At 43.7% G+C, this 18,066-nt stretch overlaps 2 protein-coding genes across 2 annotated transcripts; one reads left to right on the forward strand and one right to left on the reverse strand.

The window, feature by feature from the left end:
• Positions 1-6,663: 6,663 nt before the first annotated feature.
• Positions 6,664-8,359, forward strand: LOC124698109 (probable xyloglucan 6-xylosyltransferase 1). The gene has a single exon (XM_047230629.1). The coding sequence runs from the start codon at positions 6,779-6,781 to the stop codon at positions 8,135-8,137; it is 1,359 nt and encodes a 452-aa protein (XP_047086585.1). The 5' UTR covers positions 6,664-6,778; the 3' UTR covers positions 8,138-8,359.
• A 4,248-nt stretch (positions 8,360-12,607) lies between these two features.
• Positions 12,608-16,115, reverse strand: LOC124702239 (probable LL-diaminopimelate aminotransferase, chloroplastic). Its single transcript, XM_047234362.1, has 10 exons — positions 15,993-16,115; positions 15,827-15,912; positions 15,658-15,725; positions 15,451-15,567; positions 15,119-15,181; positions 14,314-14,418; positions 14,175-14,225; positions 13,664-13,984; positions 13,312-13,518; positions 12,608-13,239 (listed from the first exon to the last, which is right to left on the reverse strand). The coding sequence occupies exons 1-10, from the start codon at positions 16,064-16,066 to the stop codon at positions 12,946-12,948; spliced, it is 1,386 nt and encodes a 461-aa protein (XP_047090318.1). The 5' UTR covers positions 16,067-16,115; the 3' UTR covers positions 12,608-12,945.
• Between the last annotated feature and the right edge of the window lie 1,951 nt (positions 16,116-18,066).

An 18,066-nucleotide genomic window follows, 5' to 3' on the forward strand; every position in this document is an offset into this window, starting at 1 on the left:
GGTCAACCACCGGGGCATCCCCAAGCTTAGAGCTTTTACTCTCCTTGATCATATTGTATCATCCTCCTCTCTTGATCCTTGAAAACTTCCTCCACACCAAACTCGAAACAACTTATTAGAGGGTTAGTGCACAATAAAAATTCACATGTTCAGAGGTGACATAATCATTCTTAACACTTCTGGACATTGCATAAAGCTACTGGACATTAATGGAACAAAGAAATTCATCCACCATAGCAAAAGAGGCAATGCGAAATAAAAGGCAGAATCTGTCAAAACAGAACAGTCTGTAAAGACGGATTTTATTGAGGCACCAGACTTGCTCAAATGAAAATGCCCAAATTGAATTAAAGTTGCGTACATATCTGAGGATCAAGCACGTAAATTGGCATATTTTTCTGAGCTACCTACAGAGAGGCAGGTAGGAATTCGTGACAGCAAAGAAATCTGTTACTGCGCAGTAATCCAAATCTAGTATGAACCTTACTATCAACGACTTTACTTGGCACAACAATGCACAAAACTAAGATAAGGAGAGGTTGCTACAGTAGTAAACAACTTCCAAGACTCAAATATATAAAAAAAATACTGTAGTAAAAACATGGGTTGTCTCCCATAAGCGCTTTTCTTTAACGCCTTTCAGCTAGGCGCAGAAAGTGTATATCAAGTGTTATCAAGAGACGAAGTATCAACATCATAACTTGTTCTAATAATAGAATCAAAAGGTAACTTCATTCTCTTTCTAGGGAAGTGTTCCATACCTTTCTTGAGAGGAAATTGATATTTAATATTACCTTCCTTCATATCAATGATGGCTCCAACGAGTTCGAAGAAAAGGTCTTCCCAATATGATGGGACAAGATGCATTGCATTCAATATCCAAGACAACAAAATCAACGGGGACAAGGTTATTGTTAACGGTAATGCGAACATTATCAACTCTCCCCAAAGGTTTCTTTATAGCATTATCAACAAGATTAACATCCAAATAACAATTCTTCAATGGTGGCAAGTCAAGCATATTATAAATTTTCTTAGACATAACGGAAATACTTGCACCAAGATCACATAAAGCATTACAATCAAAGTTATTGACCTTCATCTTAATGATGGGCTCCCAACCATCCTCTAGCTTTCTAGGAATAGAAGTTTCAAGTTTTAGTTTCTCTTCTCTAGCTTTTATGAGAGCATTTGTAATATGTTTTGTGAAAGCCAAATTTATATCACTAGCATTAGGACTCTTAGCAAGTTTTTGTAAGAACTTTATAACTTCAGAGATGTGGCAATCATCAAAATCCAAACCATTACAATCTAAAGCAATGGGATCATCATCCCCAATGTTGGAAAAAATTTCAGCAGTTTTATCACAGAGCGGTTTCAGCAGTTTTAACGGTTTCGAGCAATTTTGCAGGCTTTGCACTAGGAGTAGTAACATTGCCAACACCAATTATTTTACCATTGATAGTAGGAGGTGCAGCAACATGTGGAGCATTAACATTACTAGTGGTGGTAATAGTCCAAACTTTAGCTACATTATTTTCTTTAGCTAGTTTTTCATTTTCTTCTCTTTCCCACCTAGCATGCAATTCGGCCATCAATCTTATATTCTCATTAATTCTAACTTTGATGGCATTTGCTGTAGTAACAATTTTATTTTCAATATCCTTATTAGGCATAACTTTCGATTTCAAAAGATCAACATCAGAGGCAAGACTATCAACCTTAGAAGCGAGAATATCAATTTTATTGAGCTTTTCCTCAACGGATTTGTTAAAAGCAGTTTGTGTACTAATAAATTCTTTAAGCATAGCTTCAAGTCCAGGGGGTGTGTTCCTATTATTGTTGTAAGAATTCCCATATGAATTACCATAACCGTTACCATTATTATAAGGATATGGCCTATAGTTATTACTAGAATTGTTCCGATAAGCATTGTTGTTGAAATTATTATTTTTAATGAAGTTTACATCAACATGTTCTTCTTGGGCAACCAATGAAGCTAACGGAACATTATTAGGATCAACATTAGTTATATCATTCACAAGCATAGACATAATAGCATCAATCTTATCACTCAAGGAAGAGGTTTCTTCGACAGAATTTACCTTCTTACCTTGTGGAGCTCTTTCCGTGTGCCATTCAGAGTAATTTATCATCATATTATCAAGGAGCTTTGTTGCTTCACCAAGAGTGATGGACATAAAGGTACCTCCAGCAGCTGAATCCAATAGGTTCCGCGAAGAAAAGTTCGATCCCGCATAAAAGGTTTGGATGATCATCCAAGTAGTCAGTCCATGGGTTGGGAAATTTTTTAACCAAAGATTTCATTCTTTCCCAAGCTTGTGCAACATGCTCATTATCCAATTGTTTAAAATTCATTATGCTACTCCTCAAAGATATAATTTTAGCAGGGGGATAGTATCTACCAATAAAAGCATCCTTGCATTTAGTCCATGAATCAATACTATTCTTAGGCAGAGATAGCAACCAATCTTTAGCTCTTCCTCTTAATGAGAAAGGAAACAATTTTAGTTTTATAATGTCACCATCTACATCTTTATACTTTTGCATTTCACACAATTCAACAAAATTATTGAGATGGGCAGCAGCATCATCAGAACTAACACCGTAAAATTGCTCTCGCATAACAAGATTCGAGAAAGCAGATTTAATTTCAAAGAATTCTCTGTAGTAGCAAGGTGGAGCAATAGGTGTGCATAAGAAATCATTATTATTTGTGGTTGTGAAGTCACACAACTTAGTATTTTCAGGAGTGGCCATTTTAGCAGTAGTAAATAAAGCAAACTAGATAAAGTAAATGCAAGTAACTAATTTTTGTGTTTTTGATATGGAGAACAAGACAGTAAATAAAGTAAAGCTAGCAACTAATTTTTTTGTGTTTTGATATAAGTGCAGCAAACAAAGTAGTAAATAAAGTAAAGCAAGACAAAAACAAAGTAAAGAGATTGGATTGTGGAGACTCCCCTTGCAGCGTGTCTTAATCTCCCCGGCAACGGCACCAGAAAATATGCTTGATACGCGTACAGCACGCGTCCGTTGGGAACCCCAAGAGGAAGGTGTGATGCGTACAGCGGCAAGTTTTCCCTCGGAAAGAAACCAAGGTTTATCGAACCAGGAGGAGCCAAGAAGCACGTTGAAGGTTGATGGCGGCGAGATGTAGTGCGGCGCAACACCGGGGATTCCGGCGCCAACGTGGAACCTGCACAACACAACCAAAGTACTTTGCCCCAACGAAACAGTGAGGTTGTCAATCTCACCGGCTTGCTGTAACAAAGGATTAGATGTATAGTGTGGATGATGATTATTTGCAGAAAACAGTAAAACAAGTATTGCATTAGATTGTATTCGATGTAAAAGAATGGACCGGGGTCCACAGTTCACTAGAGGTGTCTCTCCCATAAGATAAATAGCATGTTGGGTGAACAAATTACAGTCGGGCAATTGACAAATAAAGAGAGCATGACAATGCACATACATGATATGATGAGTATTGTGAGATTTAATTGGGCATTACGACAAAGTACATAGACCGCTATCCAGACATGCATCTATGACTAAAAAGTCCACCTTCGAGTTATCATCCGAACCCCTTCCGGTATTAAGTTGCAAAACAACGGACAATTGCATTAAGTATGGTGCGTAATGTAATCAATAACTACATCCTTGGACATAGCATCAATGTTTTATCCCTAGTGGCAACAAGCACATCCACAACCTTAGAACTTTCCGTCACTCGTCCTGCATTTAATGTAGGCATGAACCCACTATCGAGCATAAATACTCCCTCTTGGAGTTAAGAGCAAAAACTTGGCCAGAGCCTCTACTAATAACGGAGAGCATGCAAGATCATAAACAACACATAGGTAATAGATTGATAATCAACATAACATAGTATTCTCTATCCATCGGAACCCGACAAACACAACATATAGAATTACAGATAGATGATCTTGATCATGTTAGACAGCTCACAAGATCCGACAATGAAGCACATGAGGAGAAGACGACCATCTAGCTACTGCTATGGACCCATAGTTCAGGGGTGAACTACTCACTCATCACTCCGGAGGCGACCATGGTGGTGAAGAGTCCTCCGGGAGATGATTCCCCTCTCCGGCAGGGTGCCGGAGGTGATCTCCAGAATCCCCCGAGATGGGATTGGCGGCGGCGGCGTCTCAGTAAGGTTTTCCGTATCGTGGCTCTCGGTACTGGGGTTTCGCGACGAAGGCTTTAAGTAGGCGGAAGGGCAACGTGGGGGGCCACACGAGGGCCCCACACGCCGGGCCGCGCGGCCGAGGCCCGGCCGCGCCGCCCTGTTGTGTCGGCGCCTCGTGGCCCCACTTCCTTTCCCCTCGGTCTTCTCGGGAAGCTTCGTGCAAAAATAGGACCCTGGGCGTTGATTTCGTCCAATTCCGAGAATATTTCCTTTGTAGGATTTCTGAAACCAAAAACAGCGAAAACAACGAACCGGCTCTTCGGCATCTCGTTAATAGGTTAGTGCCGGAAAATGCATAAATATGACATATAATGTGTATAAAACATGTAGATATCATCAATAATGTGGCATGGAACATAAGAAATTATCGATACGTCGGAGACGTATCACTATTCCAACGGAGAGGACATCGGAGCGGCCCGACAAGAGAGAAAGGACTCGCAACTACTGTAGCGGAGCGAGAGAGGTGGAGGGGGAAATGAGCTGGACCTTGAAGACCGCATTAAACCAAACATAGAGCATGGTATGCTAGGGTAAAGAACCTAGCACACTCTTAGAGACGACGCTAAGTGTGGATCTTCTGCACACGATTAACCCCCCATAAAATCAAAAGGAATATAGAGTTTGGAAAATATCAAAAAAATTATGAAACAACAGGCATACGGAGGTGTACAAATGCAAAGACATCCAGTCCATCACCATACACACAAACACCCTCATCGGACTTTTAGATGTAAGGTACCATCACAAAATTTGAACAAATTTGGGGCAACATAGCTAACTTTTCCACGACTAAGTTCAAACAAGGGCCATTTGTCGCTAAAGCACTTCTAAAATAAAAGGTTGGGCACATGTAATAGAATATTTAGCAGCAAAAGAACCATATGATACATTTAGGTAGCATTTATTTGAATTATATGCTCTTCCTTACCAAATACTCCATGAATTTATCTTGACTTAGTATACTTGAGCTTTTTTTTTCTTTGGTCGCTCGAAAATCTTCCTCATCTCACAGTCATGCGTCTGCCCGTGGAGGAAGTTTTGAGCAAGTTAAGGGTGTGCTTGATTTGGCAACAAATCGAAATGTAATGAAACCATTCCACACCCACCACCCATACATGTGTTTGGTTGCAGGGATGGAACATGATTAATTGGTTCCCTAAACAGGAATATACCGTTAGCTCGTCTGAAATATGGTGGAGCAGCTTGTTAACCATCACCACATCGATCCAATAGAAAATTAGCCTATCCTAACCGAGCAAATCCAAACCATATGCTCCCCTCATCTTTTCCAACTAGCAGCGCGCGATGGGCAGTGACCAACATGCTATCAGGAGCGATGGTGGGGGGAAGCAAGCAGTGTCCACTCTGATTTTGTGATTTTGACTTTGTGCACTTAGATTTTGCATGTCCCCACTCCAGTTTTGCAAGATGGGAAGAAAAGGTGTTGCGCTTTCTCTGGTTTAGGTTTAACAATGTCAACTCGAGATAAAAATGAAATTTGGGCTCAAATCTGTTCGATGCATTAGTGGTACATGGCCACATTCCGTTGTCTAGTTTCCCAAGCAAATATAGAATGGAACAATTTCATTCCACATTTTTTTGTCCAATAGCACGAAACCAGAACCGTTCCATTCCACTCCGCATGCGCTCACAAATACGTAAGTAAATTCACCTAAAAAATCATGCATGTATAAATACTTACGTACATTAATCTAATAAAATCATGCATGTATATAATCTAACCTGTGAGTATCTCCGCAATATAGATCGATAAAGTCGCCACATCCACAAACGTGCTTGAAAGTAGGAAACCCAAACCCGATTACCAGCCAGGCAGCAACCCAGACCCGTCTTCAGGCACACACGGCTATGACGATTGACGAGTACCTACCTACCCAACACACGGAGCCCGTCCACTGAAATAAGGGGCCACATTTTCCCCACATCGCCCAGTCCCATCCGTCATCGACCCATGCCCACACGCCGGGACCTACAAATCTGGAAGACTCAAAATAATAAAGAGTTAATTACGCGTAATTACCGTGCGTGCAGGCAGCGAGGCGACAAGGTGGAAAAAGAAAAGCAGTAGAAGCATCGCATCTGGTATCCGCGTACAGCCAGCTCCCCTGCCATTTCTATTCCTTCCTCGCCTTCCTTCTTCCTCCTCCCCCAAGCCATTCCATTCCGCGGCCGGATTGATTCGATTCCGATCTCGTCGTCCCCAGATTTCAGCTCCAGACAGCCACCGCAATCCGCTCCCCGAGGCCGAGGCCGTCCCCTCAACGTGCACTGCCTCACGCACGCACTCGCCCCCTGCCTTATTAATTCCCCTTCCCATTCCCCACTCCAAAACCTCCTCTTCCTCCTCCGGTCCTCCCCGTCCCCGCTCGCCTTCACCGCCGCGCCGCCCGGCCGCGGCGTCCGTCGATTTGGAGGAGGGATCTCCCTCTCTACCCCACGCATTCCCTGATTTGGTCGGGCCGGCGGCGCGCGGCGAGGGTTTCGTCCTTCGATCGGACATCCATCGGATTGGGCGAAATGTGGGTGGCGGAGCGGATGCTGGGGGAGCGCCGGATGCGGGAAATCAACCGCTTCGCGCGGAACGCCAGGCTCACCGTCGTCTGCCTCTTCCTCACCGTGCTGGTCCTCCGCGGCACCGTCGGCGCCGGCCGCTTCGGCACGCCGCAGCAGGACCTCACCGAGCTCCGCCTCCGCTTCATCTCCCAACCCCACCCCCAGCAGCAGCGCGCCCTCGCCGAGCACCATGACGCCCTCTCCAAGTCCACCTCCTTCTCCGCCTCCTCCACCTCCACCGCCAAAGACGACGAGCCGGAGCCGCAGCCGCGGTCGCTGCGGGACCCGCCCTACACCCTCGGCCCGAAGATCTCCGACTGGGATTCGCAGCGGGCCGCCTGGAACGCGCGGCACCCGGAGACCCCGCCCTTCCTCAACGACATCAAACCGCGGGTCATGCTCGTCACGGGGTCCTCCCCGAAACCCTGCGAGAATCCCGTCGGGGACCACTACCTGCTCAAGTCCATCAAGAACAAGATGGACTACTGCCGCATCCACGACATCGAGGTCTTCTACAACATGGCCCTGCTCGACGCGGAGCTGGCCGGGTTCTGGGCGAAGCTGCCCCTGCTGCGCGCGCTCCTGCTCGCGCACCCGGAGGTGGAGTTCTTCTGGTGGATGGACTCGGACGCCATGTTCACCGACATGGCCTTCGAGCTGCCCTGGGAGCGCTACGGGCCCTACAACTTCGTGCTGCACGGCTGGGACGAGATGGTCTACGACGACCGCAACTGGATCGGCCTCAACACCGGCAGCTTCCTCATCCGCAACTGCCAGTGGTCGCTCGACTACCTCGACACCTGGGCGCCCATGGGGCCCAAGGGCCCGGTGCGAACCGAGGCCGGCCGCGTGCTCACCAAGCACCTCAAGGACCGACCCGTCTTCGAGGCCGACGACCAGTCCGCCATGGTCTACATCCTCGCCACGCAGCGCGAGAAGTGGGGCGACAAGGTGTACCTTGAGAACGGCTACTACCTCCACGGCTACTGGGGCATCCTCGTCGACAGGTACGAGGAGATGCTCGAGAACTACCAGCCCGGCCTCGGCGATCACCGATGGCCCCTCGTCACCCACTTTGTCGGATGCAAGCCCTGCTCCAAGTTCGGGGATTACCCCGTCGAGCGATGCCTCAAGCAGATGGACCGCGCGTTCAATTTCGGGGACAACCAGGTCCTGCACATGTATGGGTTCGAGCACAAGTCTCTTGCGAGCAGGAGGGTCAAGAGGATCAGGAATGAGACCAGCAACCCGCTCGAGACCAAGGATGATTACGGGTTGCTGCACCCGGCGTTCAAGGCTGTCAAGACGACCACTACTTCCTGATCATAGTTATTTTTTACATTCCACTTTCATTTTGTTCGTTCGTTCTAGGTCCTCTTGGATCCTATAATTGCTCTTCTTTTTGTAGACTCGCTAAAGGAGTTTGGTTTGGTATCGCTGAAAGGATATCATCTGTGTTGTACTGTCAGGTTTTAGAGAATCATATTATGTTATCAATGGCGTAAGCAATGTCGTACACTTCTAGAAATTCAGCTAGCATGAAGGGAACCGGGTTAATTTTTCTCTCTTTTATCTACTGAATAGTTAGGATTTTTGTTTGTGGCAAGTGTACAATTAAGTGACCTGAAAGGCTTTTGTCATGTGCTTATTGGCCTCTTCTTCACTAGGATATGGCTATCCCTCTGTGCCAATTATGTTGCTTTCTTCTCTGCATTGCTATTGGTGGTAGTTGAGTAGGATGATATCTTGTTTTGTCATATATGAGTGACTACAAATTCTCAAAAGTACACAACCTAGTTGGAAGCTACTTTTATTAGTTCATATTGGCCTGCTGTGTCCTAGCTTCACCTTTCTCAATTTAGTGTTGAATCACTTACTATAGCTGGTATGCAGTACATCAATCATCATGTTTTGTGAACTCTTAAGCTTTAATCAAATTGAGGATCGATGTAAACTTTTTAGTGCTGGGTGTTCTACAAATTAATTCTCATTTCTCTGGCATAAGCAATGTCTTACACTTCTAGAAATTCAGTTAGTGAAGGGAACTGAGTTAATTGGTCACTTCTTAGGTTTCCTATTTATTTAATTCATCTATCGACTGAATAATTAAGCGCCCTAAAAGGTATTTTGCCATATCTCCTTCACTAGGATATGCTTGTGCCTCTGAGCCAATTATTTTGGTTTCTTCTTTGCATTGCTATTGGTGGTATTTGGGTAGGAGGATATCTTGTTTTGTCATATATGAGAGACTACAAAGTCCCAAAAGTATACAACCTAGTTGGAAGCAAAGCTACTTTCAGTTCATATTGGCCTGCTGTGTCCTTGCTTCTTGTTTCTCAATTTAGTCTTGAATAACTTAATATGGCTGCTATGCAATACATCGTTCCGTCAATGTTTATATGATTTTAATAAACTTGATCATTCATGTATATGTGTTAGTGCGGGGTGGTCTATATATTCGTTGTCATTTCTCCATTATGAAATATGGTAGGTTCAGCTATTTGTTCTTGGCAATGCAAGTATGTATGTCTTACTCTTCTAGAAATTGAGTTAGTGAAGGGAACTGGATTTTCGTTTGTCACAAGTGTACAAATTAAGTGCCCTAAAAGGTATTTATCATGTGCTTATTGGCATCTTCTTTAGTAGGATATTGTTCTTCCTCTGAGCCAATTATTTTGCTTTCTTCTTTCCATCACAATTAGTTGTAGCTGAGTAGTAGGATATCTTGTTTTGTCATATAAGAGGGACTGATTTCTCAAAAATGTACCTAGTGGGAAGATGCTTTCAGTTTATATTGGCTGGCTGTGATAGCTTCATCTTTCTGAATGTAGTGTTGAATCACTTAATATGGCTGGTATGCAATACATCAATCATCATGTTTTGTGAACTTTTAAGCTTTAATCAAATTGAGGATTGATGTAAACTTGTTAGTGCCGGGTGTTCTACATATTAGCTGTCCTTTCTCCGTCATGTTACATTGTGTGTTCAGCCATGTCTTGTTTTGGCAAAACAAATGCCGTGTTATGTAATGCTTTGTGTCTTCTACTGGATGAATTGTTACATTTTTCGATTTCATCTATCTGCAAATTTACCCCAGCGGATTGCATAAGCTTATTCGTCTATACTCTGTAATGTATCAGCTTGATCGTTACAAAGCTGATTTTTATTTCATTTATTGACTAAAATAGTTAGGATTTTCGTTTGTGACAAGTGTACAGCTAAGTGCCCTAAAAGGTACTCCCTCCGTCCCATAATACAAGATGTTATTACAGCCAGTATATGAGTCAGTACTTAGTAGGTTGTAATAACATCTTGCAGGAGTATTATGGGACAGATGGAGTATTTGTCATGTGCTTATTGGCGTCCTTCTGTAGGATATGGATGTCCATTAGAACCTTTTTTTTTTTACATTTCTATTGTTGGTAGTTGAGTAGGAGGATATCTTGTTTTTGTCATATATGAGTGTCTGCAAATTACCAAAAGTATACAACCTAGTTGGAAGCTAACTTTCAGTTCATGTTGGCCTACTGTGTCCTAGCTTCATCTTTCCAATTTAGTGTGGAATCACTTAATATGGCTGGTATGCAACAAATTAGTTCAACTTGTCTGCTCCTCGCCAAATTGAGAATTGATGTAACTGAGCTAGTGCTGGGTTTTCTATGTAGTAGTCACCATTTCTCTTTGGCCCTGTTATGTAAAGCTTCATGTTCTTCTGAATGAACAGTTGCATTTTTCAGTGTCTTGTCTATCTGCAAATTTCAGGTCTTTTTATATATTGACTGGTGTGGCAACTTGATCATCACAAAGCTGATTTCTTTGGGAAACAAAGGACTGTCTGTACTTCAGTGCAGCTCGGAAATACCGAAAGACTTCTCCGGTTCTTTTTTTCATAGTCTAATTCGGTTATCTGCCTAGTAGTGATTTGTTCTGCATAGTGGAAGGAATAGGTACCTTCTGGTATTTGCTGTGTGAACACCTGTAGAGCCATGGATCTGGGACAGCGGTTTTTCAGTATCCAATGTCATCACATGGTCAGTACAAGTTAATTTCTACTTAGTTAACTTAAATATTAGTGGAGTCAACGATTTGCTTCTCTCAACGCTGGAGTAATTACTGCTCAGGCCCCAATGAGTTATCTTCTCTGAACACTAGCTTCACGTTTCTGAATGTAGTGTTGAATCGCTTAGTATGACTGGTATGGTATGCAATACATAAATCATCATGTTTTGTTAACATTTGATCTTTAATTAAATTGAGGATTGATGTAAACTTGTTAGTGTCGGGTGGTCTACATAATAGCTGTCATTTCTCCGTCATGTAATATGGTGTGTTCAGCCATACCTTGTATTGGCAATGCAAATGGTGTGTTATGTAATGCTTGTATCTTCTACTGGATGAACTGTTACATTTCTCGATTTCATCTATCTGCAAATGTACCCCAGCGGATTGCATATCAGTTTTCATCTGTACTCTGTAATGTATCCGATTGATCATTACAAAGCTAATTGTTATTTCATTTATCGACTGAATAGTTTAGGATTTTAGTTCGTGACAAGTGTACATCTAAGTGCCCTGAAAGGTACTCTCCCTCCGTCCCGTCCTGTAATATAAGATGTTATTACAGCCAGTATATGAGTTAGTAGGTTGTAATAACATCTTGTATTATGGGACTGATGGAGTATTTGTCGTGTGCTTCTTGGTGTCTTCTTCAGTAGGATATGGTTGTCCATCTTAGCCAATTATTTTGGTTTCTTGTTTGTATTTCTATTGGTGGTAGTTGAGTAGGAGGATATCTTTTTTTGTCATATATGAGTGATTGCAAATTCCCAAAAATATACAACCTAGTGGGAAGCTACTTCAGTTCATGTTAGCCTGCTGTGCCCTAGCTTCATGTTTCTCAATTTAGTGTTGAATCACTAAATTTGGCTGGTATGCAACACATCAGTTCATCAACTTGCGTACTTCTGACCAAATTGAGAATTGGTGTGAACTGAGCTAGTGCTGGGTTGTCTATGTAATAGTCACTATTTCAGTCATGAAACCCTGTTATGTGAAGATTCATGTTCTTCTAGATGAACAGTTGCATTTTTAGTGTCTTGTCTATCTGCAAATTTATACAATCTAACTGTCGTTTTTGACGATGCTTGGACCGTTAATGATCTCGTTAGTCTGTTATTGCTATTTCCATGGAAAGCAGCAATGCCCCCATCTCTATTGTGACTTTTGTCACATGAAGGCCTATCTATATTGCATGGTGTGGCAACTTGATCATCACAAAGCTGATTTCTTTGTGAAACAAATGACACTTCAGATTTCAGTGCAGCTGGGAAATACTGAAAGACGTTATTTTTTCAGTCTGATTCGGTTATCTGCCTCTAGTAGTGATTTGTTCTGCATAGGGACTCGGTACCTTCTGGTATTTGCTGTGTGAACACCTGTGCAGCCATGGATCTGGGACAGTGGTTTTCAGTATCCAATGTCATCACATGGCCAGTACAAATTATTTTCTACGTACTTAGTTAACTTGGATATTAGTGGAGTCAACGAATTGCTTCTCTCAACGCTGGAGTAGTTACTGCTCATGCCCCAATGAGTTATATTCTCTATGCACCACTACTTGTAGGTAAGTCAACTACTGGAGCAATTATCGTGGTACTGGAGTAGTAAACGTAACTTCACGTGCCAAGGTGACAAAACTGGTTTGATTTGAGAAATGTAGCCTGTTTGACATACCAGCGTAACAAAACAAGCGGACAGCAGTGTACTACCATGAGCATATGTGAGACAAGTAGGAGATATTAATTCAAGCTCCACAGCGATTCAACAAGCAAATTTTCTGAGTCACGCGTGTCACAAAACAAGCGGACATCAGTGTAGTACTATGAGCATATGTGAGACTAGTAGGACATACTGATTGAAGCTCCACAGCGATTCAACAAGCAAATTTTCTGAGTATTAAATGGTTATGAATGGAGTAACAGCTAGAGTAGCAAAAAACAACACCCTACAGAGTTCAAAACAAATTCTAACACTTGCCAGTAGCCCAGGGGCAAATCTCATGTTCAAATTGCTGCTGGGTTTCTTATTGCTATGGGCTCCCCAGCAACAGAGGGCATCAGCTGAATCAACGCTCATTTGTATAGCTGCTTCAGTCTTCTCGCGGCTTCAATAATGTTTTCTCTGTGGCCAAACGCGCTGACCCTCACGAAGCCCTCACCGCCAGGCCCAAATCCACTGCCCGGAGTAGTAACCACATTTGCCTTCTCAAGGATCTCGGCGAAGACATCCCAAGAATTACGGCCAGGGAAGTGCACCCACACGTAGGGAGCATTCTTGGCACCATAGACGTTGAATCCGAGCTCCGTAAATGTGTCAACAATGATCTTGGTATTCTCCTTGTAGAACCCGACAACGTCTTGCATAGCCTGCATGGGAATAGGGATGAGAAAAAACAGTGTGGAAGAGCCATAAAAAGATTTGAAGAACTGAAACTCTACCTTTAGACCCTCTGGAGAGAGACAGCCCAAACCACCGGCTTGAGAGAGGGTTGATGCGCCATTGAAGGAAGTGCATACTATGCGGTTGAAGTCTTTAGCAACTGGATGTCCATCAGAGAAAAGGAGCTCCTTAGGGACCACGGTCCAACCCAGACGGACACCGGTGAATCCAGCATATTTGGAGAAAGATGCCGTCTCAAGGGCAACCTACACATGAACAAACCATACTGGCATAAGTATAGTTTGAAGTATTCGGTGGCTAAGATACGTTAACTTAAGAACCCAGGACCAAACATGTGATGGAAAAAATAAAATTTTGAAAAGGAGTTAAATCTTCAAACAAAGAGCCTACCTCCTTTGCTCCAGGAATTTCAAAAATGGACTTTGGGCTGTCATCTGATATATACATGGCATAAGCAGAATCATAGACTATTATGGACCCATTGTCCTTCGCAAATTTCACTAGCTGTGTTAGCTGCTCCCTAGATGCAGCAGCACCAGTAGGATTGTTGGGTGAACAAAAGAATATTATATCTGTCCGTGCGACATTTGAGAGATCAGGGAAAAATCCATTTTCAGGAGTGCATTTCATGTATTGAATATTTCCATACTTCTGAACATCCTGCTGATATAAGTCAGTTTGCCCCATGATAACACTTGAATCAACATAAGCCTATAAAAAAGAAAGATAATATTAATTTCACAACAGAAAAAAAGCACAACAAGTAATAGTTTAACTTAATAACAGGATGATAACAACGATAGAAAGTATCATATCACCAGAAATAATTTAGGTTGGGGAAACACAAATATGTTAGGGTACAACAACTGAAGGATAAAAGGAAACTGCAGAAGATTATTACGGGATAGGATGGGTCTTGGACTGCAACCGTCACATTAGATCCAAAAAGAACCTGAAATTTTGAATCGGAAAATTTATCAACGACAATGTAAAGTGAACAGTAAACTTATTGGAGGAAAAGGAGAGGGTCTGTTCTGAACCTGTAGACGAGAAATGTCACATTTTGCACCATCAGAGACAAATATATCTGTTTCTTCAATACCAAGATCCGCATAGTAGGTTGCAGCAATTGCTGCCCTTAGTTTCTGTACAGAAAATTAATGCACTATTTTACGATGATGAAATAACAGTTTAGGAGGGAGTATGTCAAGGAATATAACCCCAACATGTAACTGACTAAATTCAATGTAGCCAAAATTAAGATCCACAAAAGTAATTGGATGTCCTAGTAAAATAAATACTCCCCCCCCCCCCGACCTAAAAACGGATATCTCAACTTTATCTAAATTCGCATGTATCTAGACACTAAAACACATCTAGATACATGCGTATTTAGACAAAATTGAGACATCCCCTTTTCAGGACGGAGGGAGTAGTAAAATCAACTTCTCTTGAACAGAAAACCTACAGCATAAAGTTGACTACTTAAAAACAAAAATCATTGAACCAAAGAGTCAGATGCCATTAGATGTTAGTATACCTACATGGATTAACAGAGCACTTATGGTACTTGAATGATGTCTACTGATAATTTGACAGAAAAATGATACATGCTCCGTTCGCAAATAGATGAAAATTTAGATATGGCCATATGGGCACGGTCTTCAACATACAACATTGATCATTACTTCTCATACAAATATGTTTGTAAGAAATTATAAATTTGTGATACTACGGAAATAATTTAACAAAGATTGCAAATTTAAGTTAGAGAAGTTTGACTGTATGATTTTTAGGGTTCATCTATTTTACAAATGAAGGTAGTAAAGTGAGAAGCTATAGTACCTTTTCACCTTGTTCAGCTCCATAACCACTGTAGCCCTCTACTGTGGATAAAGCATGTGCTCTCTGCGTTTATATGTAGAGCATCAAAGAACAATACTGAACTAGTACAAAAGATACATTATGCAATACAATAAGATATGAATTTTTATTAGTTTACTCCTGCATCGAACATGTGAGTGGCCATGCTTTGGAAGAAAGAAGTTAAAAAGAACAAGTGTCATGCAGAACATCTAGTCTAGGGACATGTTTTGACAGAGTGAAGCTTGTGCCATCCTCTTGCGATAACTAAGTTCAAAGCAACACAACAAGTAATTTAAGAAGCGATGAGATACCTCTGCCATGGCGTTTGTTATGACCTCAGGAATGGGCTCCGTTGTGTCACCTATCCCCAAGCTTATGATTTTAGCATCAGGATTCTTGAGCAGATGAGCAGCTCTCCTCCTGGCAATCTGAACGGCAGTCGAGAGAGTACCGCTATCAAAACCCAAATCTCCAAGACAATAGCATCAACAAGAAGAAAGTTAAAAGAGGGATAATACCTCGGGAAACAAGTAGCCTGCTTGGAGCTTGGCTATGTTCGCATTCCGCGAAACCTTGGTCGTGTAAGCTTCACCACGAAAGCAGAATCTTTCAGTAAACTGATAGTATTGAGCATGGCAGCAGGTTGAAATATAGAAGCGAGGTGTTTGACAGAGAGGATAGTAGTACCTGTATCGGCGGCCGGAGGGCTGCTGACGCAGCGTACATGGACGGGCAGCCTCCTCGTCGGCCGGAGGTGGCTCGACTTCGACGCCCTGGAAGCATGTGTCACTAGTTAGAGGAACTCGTCGCGCGTCGGAACGGTGCGGAGCGGAGCGGGGGAGAAGTGGGATACCGGAGGGAGACGGACGGCGACGAGAGGAAGGACGAAGGGGTGGCCGTGGTGGCGGGTGAGGCGGTTGTTCCCATCGTCGACGGCGGCAGGAGTGGCGGCGGCGGCGTAGCTTGACAGCGGGAGAGGGAGAGTCCGTACCTAGCAGCTTAGCCCTCCCGAGTCCGACGAGGCAGTAAGGAGAGCACTGAGACAGGCCGGGCCGGGCCGGGTTTGATGAGCCCACCGGACTCACCTGCAGGCTACGGCTACTCTATTGGCCGGCCCGTCACAGTATTCCGCGATTTTGCTGAAATCGTTAAAGAAAGGCCGACCTTCGCGAAGGGAAGGTAATTCGCTCCGCACGCGACAAGCGGTGCGCTGTGGTGCCAGAAAATCCCTGGGAAGTGGTCTCCCTGCTCGCCACGTATCACAAGGGGAAGTAAGGTGGGGATGGGGGAGGAGAGAGAAGACTGGGTTATGTCAGTTTTTCCTTTTTTTTCTAGATTCGTTTTTTCAAAATAAAATATCTTGAGAACCGTAAGTCCAAATTGCGAACCGTTTTCACTTTTGAGATCCTCGCGTCGAGATCTTCAAAACTAGATCCCATATTGATAGGTTTGGAGATACTTTTTTCGTACTTTCAATAATATTATGATTGTACCCGTGGTGTGTACCTAGCTGTACTTGTGTTTCAACTGATAAGTACTTCTGTTTTAGTGTATTTGGTGCAATTTTCCCTTTACTCGCTAACTGTACTCGCCCGTGTGCGAGACTATACATGTACTTACGCGCGGCTGTACCTGCTCGTGTGCGCCACTGTACTTCTGTACATGTACTTGCTCGTGTTCACGACTGTACCTGCTCGTATGCGCGTTTGTACATGCTCGACTGCGTGACTGTACTTGTACTCGCTCGTATGTTCAATTGTACTCGTGTGTTGTGTGTGACTCGTGCTCGCTCGTGTGCGACGATCGTACTCTGCCGTGTGCGTATCTGTACTTGTACTCACCTGTGTGTTCAATCATCTTTCGTGTGTTCCGTGTGATTGCATCATTCGTGTGTACGACTGTACCTGCTCGTGTGCGTGAATGTACCTGTACTCGTATGTATGTTCAACTATACTCATGTGTTGTACCTGTATTTGGTGCGGTTCATGTATTTTTGTGTTTCATATGTCTGTACGTTTTATGCCAATAAAAACTGCTAGCCATACTTATGGATTAGCGACTGTACTCGCATATGTCCGTGCGTGGGCTAGCTATACGTCCGTATGCGCGCGTATGGCGTCGCGCGCGCGTACGCGCATGGAACGCATGCACGCGGGCCGATCGGTAAGCTAGCTATAGGCATCGCGCATGAGTCTACCACGTGTCGTTCGTTTCTACGTTAGGTGGGTTGAATTTTTCCCTTCGCGAAGGTTGGTAGTCATACCCCCGATTTAGCTAGTATTTTATTGTTTTAACAATTGGCGTGGCGGCGGGAAAAAAGTGGAGCAGCAAAAAGAGTCTCTAGTAGAGCCCGAAAAAGTGCAAATCAAAAAAATGGTTTTCAGTCTTCCGCAAACGTAAGTTCGTCCGATTTTAGCAGCGGCGCAGAATAGAAACCGTAAAAATGGAACTGAAAAGCGGAATTCGAAATGGCGCGGGTAAATTCGGCGATGATCATAGTTCGACGTGAAATAGATGCTCCGATTGAGCATCAAAACTTACATAGTTCGACAAATTGAAACTAAATTACTGGTACACGGTAAGTGCTACCTAGCTAAAGAAAAACGCGGCCAGTATAGTGACCTATGGCGCGCGGCGGTGTCGGTGGTGGTGCAGCTTGTCGGCAGCAGACGACGTCGACGCTGTTAAGGACGATCTTCACGTGTCGTCGGCGTTCGAGCTTGACGCGGATGACGCGGGCCTCCCAGCGGGCCGCCTCGTATTCACGGACCTGGCGGACAGCGTCCGCCTCCTCCCGGCGGAAGTGCGCGAGCCTCCGCCGCGCTGACGGCCTTGGTCTGCGCGAGGACCGCCTCCTCCTCGTCGCTGCCGTGGACGTAGTCCCCGGCGGAGAAGGTTGGCGACCGCGCGGGGACGAGGTCGTCCTC

This window comes from Lolium rigidum, chromosome 3 (genome assembly GCF_022539505.1).
Source record: "Lolium rigidum isolate FL_2022 chromosome 3, APGP_CSIRO_Lrig_0.1, whole genome shotgun sequence".
Classification (NCBI taxonomy): Eukaryota; Viridiplantae; Streptophyta; class Magnoliopsida; order Poales; family Poaceae; genus Lolium; species Lolium rigidum.